Source organism: Parasteatoda tepidariorum, chromosome X1 (genome assembly GCF_043381705.1).
Source record: "Parasteatoda tepidariorum isolate YZ-2023 chromosome X1, CAS_Ptep_4.0, whole genome shotgun sequence".
Lineage (NCBI taxonomy): Eukaryota > Metazoa > Arthropoda > Arachnida > Araneae > Theridiidae > Parasteatoda > Parasteatoda tepidariorum.
In genome coordinates this window covers 34483661-34488103 of record NC_092214.1, presented here as the reverse complement: position 1 = coordinate 34488103, position 4443 = coordinate 34483661, and the positions used below count along the sequence as shown (strand labels likewise).

General features: G+C 26.0%; 1 protein-coding gene across 1 annotated transcript in view; it reads left to right on the top strand.

The window, feature by feature from the left end:
* The window catches only part of LOC139426973 (uncharacterized), a 238153-nt gene that overhangs the window by 167531 nt on the left and 66179 nt on the right, over positions 1–4443 (top strand). Inside the window, exon 8 of the mRNA XM_071187246.1 lies at positions 2185–2201. Coding sequence (XP_071043347.1) covers positions 2185–2201 — 17 coding nt within the window. The remainder of the gene's footprint in view (positions 1–2184; positions 2202–4443) is intronic.

The window sequence follows — 4443 nt, the reverse complement described above, 5'->3', positions numbered from 1 at the left end:
AATTATCATATATATATATATATATAGAGAGAGAGAGAGAGAGAGAGAGACAGATATAAACTTATATAATTAATAATAATTTTTCTAAATTTATACTCCGATAAGATTCAACTAAGATATAGACCAAAAGAAAGACAATTATTGGATCATCACTGATAAGTAATCATAGAAATGATAACCGTTTTAGGATCTAGAACAAATATTTCGGATATTTCTCAGCAGGAAAAAATTTCTGAACTGGTAACTCAATTATAGCTATAATTTCATACCTACAAGCGTCACAAACAATACCCCTATTCTAGAATATCTTTCCGAATTATGTCCCAATAAAAGAAATAGAATTCTTTCTAATTTTTATCCATTATATTCCCCTGTTATTAATTATTCAATAAGCTAGTTAAAAGTTTTGAGAAAAATCTTTTCAGTATTTTTTTTCAATACGCGTTGGAAAATATTTAAATTGTTTTTCATCCATCTTCTCTTAATGCAAACCTAAAACTTTCTATCCTTTGACGCAGATTGGACGTTAAATTTAATTATTGTAATAGACGAATATTCCATTCATTTTGCTTGAGTCTTAGCAAATCACTTTCAAGAAATTAACATTGCTTAAATGAAATTACTCTCTTTCAAGTAATGTTAACTCTTTAATGCAGATGGAACATGAGGATGTCCCTTTTATATATTTTTCTGAGGCTCTAATTTCAATCAAGAATAAATTTGTTATTTTTAATTACAAAGAATAGCCTTATAAGTACTAAAAAAATTCTCTTAGATAATCAGAATTATATTTGTACTTAAATATAAAATCCCAATAAAGTAGTTTGACAAAAAAAAACAATTTTCATTCGTATTTAAGAATTTATCAATAACTGATTTTGTAAATTAAAGAAATTTCAAATATTGAGTAATTGTTTTTCTTAGATCTAAATAACTGCAAATGAGTGCAAATTCGATAAATTATTGTTTGAAAATTAGCCGTGTTTGTAAAATTTTACCTTAAACACAAAAATGAAACCGGTGCTTTATGCTGTATATCATAACCATAAATTATTAAAACTCTGAATAAAATATTTTTCACATATTTCGAACTAAATTGATACAAAATGCGAAAAAAAAGTTCTGAAAAATATGTTTAATAAAATTCTTCGTCAAAGGGTTATGCCTACTTACATAGATAAAATGCTTAAGTTATTTATTTTTCTTAAATACATTCAAATCTCATTTATCTCCTTTTACCAGATAATTAGTCCTTCAAAAATAACTTGTAAAATAAAAGTTCAAATATTTGCTCAATTCGAAGCTTAAATCTTAAATACTTATGTAACTACCTTAAAAATCTATCTAAATCACTTGTGAGCCAACTTTCTTAATCGTTAAAAACCTTGAGAGATTTTAAATGGCTCATTATCAAAATAAATTTCCACTCTTTTTTTTCTCCGAAGGCGTGATAAATTTTCGAATACATCTTTTTATCGTTACAACCTTAATCAACTTAAATTGTTTGAAAAACCTGAAAATTATTTTTTAGCAAATTTATCATTTTGTCAGTATTTTATTTAAATTAAAAGAAAGCTAATCATCGAAGGTATTTTTTTTCGTCATCAAATCTTTTCTACAGGAAAGTATTAGAAAATAAAATTAAAAAAATGCTAAAGCTGATAAGAGAATTTGATGAAACCATGGTAATTAAACTAAATGAGAATTAATGGAAAATTAAGATATCAGTCTTGGGAATCCTCTTCTCACCTTAAGTCACGTGCTTCGTGGTATAGAAATAAAAAAAGCGTAAATAAACTAATGGATCTTAATTTATTTTTCTTAAGAATTTCCGTTTTATGAAGATTTATGCCATAGTCGTGAAATATTTCCCGCTGTTTTAGTTTCCTTAACTAATATGCTTTCCCCATCTTTAAAAACATGTTTTTATTATTTTATAAAATAGATTTTAGAAAAAACTTATTAAATTCATAATGACATTTATATACTTTCATTAGCCTTCGAATTGTTATGACATGAAAAAAAAAATTCTCTGATCAATATAAACTGTTTTCAGTGTTTTTCTTCTTTTTTTTCAGGGGGTTTTTATATAAAATTAGTTATTAATTTGCAAAGATGTCGAAAAATTATTTTATAATGCAGTGTATGACATTTCTCAATTTCTGATAATATTGAAATGTACAGGTGTTGTATTCCTTGAGGTAAAAAATAAAATATTATTGTTGTTTCGAAAGAAAATTAGCAAATAATAATGTTTCTAAACAGTATTTTTGTGTTCTCACACATTTTTTGAGATGGAAGTCTTTTATTAAAATATATTAATTTGCATGCTTCTACACTATAAAAAATTTAGTTTATCTTTACACCAAAAATCGTTTAAACTAAATTGCAACAAGGAGGTATAACGAAACGCCATACATAACTCATGGTTCGAGATGTTTCACTGTAACAGGAACCTAAGATGTTTCACTACACTGTGTAAAGTAGCCGCCTCAATTTTTGAAAATCGTTAACACTAAAGTTTATAATTACAGTAAGATATGAAACACACAAGAGTCAGTAAAGTTAGTTTACGATGCAATATAAAGCAAGAACGAATAATTTAGGATGCATAAACAATAGATAAGATAAAATTATTTTGTCAATCAAACATATACACAGCATAGAAAGCATATTTATATGAAATTATTCTATGCTTAACAAAGCAGATAAGTATAGAAATGATATATTATACAATTATTTAATACAATTTTTTTAAATCTTCTTATAGAACATAATTATCTTTATTATAAAGCTAAAAACCTATCAGGTTTTTACAACAGAATATTTCTACTTGTGGCATCGTGCGATGAGAAAATCCACTTTCTTTTGCTAGAATTGTAAACAAATTACTGATGTCGTCTGAGGATTTCCGCATGTACGCCAAAACTAGCAAAAAAATCATAAATAGAGTAAATGTATCTTAGCTTAGTCAATATTTGTATTGGTGTTTAAATTTAATTTAACCCTTTAAAGTTTGTATGAACACTCGATTTGGTTTTTACTTGAAATAACACAAGGATTTAAATATTTTTCAACACCAAATTCTAATAGATATTGCACTACTGCTTCTACAGTGTAAAGAAAAACATATTTTTTTTAAAAATAATATTAAAACCATAACATTAAAATTAAATTATCCTAATGAATAAACTTCATTAATTTTGCTTGAGTTTTAGCAAATCACTTTCAAGAAATTAACATCGCTTAAATGAGATGATTCTCTTTCACGTGGTGTTAATTCTTTGACGCAGATGGAATATGGGGATGTTCCTTTTATATACATATATTTCTTGACCCTCTAATTGGAAACAAAAATATATTTTGGCAGTTTTTAATTATAAAACAAATAGTTACTAAATAAATCTGTTAGATTATCGTAATTATGTGTGAATAAATTGTTAAAATCCTAAATATAATATTTTTAATTTATTTTAACAAATAAAAAAATAATAACAAAAAAGTATAAAATATTTTTTTAATAAAAATTCTGCATCAAAGGATTAATTTGAAAAATCCTAGTAAACCATATCCGATAACTCCTACCAACCATTTTTATTTAATATTTAAAACAAGAACTTTTTCCTAGAAAATAGAATGTAAAATCATTAGTCTTAAAAATAAGGTTTTTATTTATTTAATAAAACCAAATTAAATTTAGCAATAAAGGTTTTGACTTTCATAATGCCCTTGATTGTCTAAGACTTTTCAAGCCATTCCTTCGCACGTCTGAGCATTCCTTTCATAATATTAACTACGACATTAGTTTTTCGCATATTTAATAATTTATTACTTTAAGAAATTTATTCAACTTCTTAAACTTTAAGATCATTCAGTATTCTCTGCACGAATATTTACATCACGCTATCGTAAGTAAATGAGCAGAAACAGCAGCAAAGATACAACAGAATTAATACATTAATAAAGCATTATTTATGAATATTTTATTCATATATTCATTTAGCAGGGGAGTACAATTATAATGTAAAATTTATGTTATTAAAAAAAGGTTGAGGAAAATTGTTGTTGATATTCGATGATTACTATTTGTTTAAAAATGGAAAGAAAATAGCATAAAACATTATCTCTCTTATCTTAATAATGGTTCAAAAAAGTATCATTAGTCAATTATATACACTGATGTTTTTTTAAGGTCAAGTGCCACTGCCCGGTATATATTTGCCCGATACTTGGTGTATACCGGGCAATTATATCCACGAATAAATTCATATCAAACCGAATGTAACAAATATTTCGAACATTAACCAAAGCATATCTGTGACTGTCGACATGTACCGGTGAGGGTCCGAATGTACAAGAATGTAGTGAAATATTCGATCTTTCACCGACGTATTTGGTGTTTGTCGACATTCACCGGTGAAAGTCAACAACCACCGATTTCGG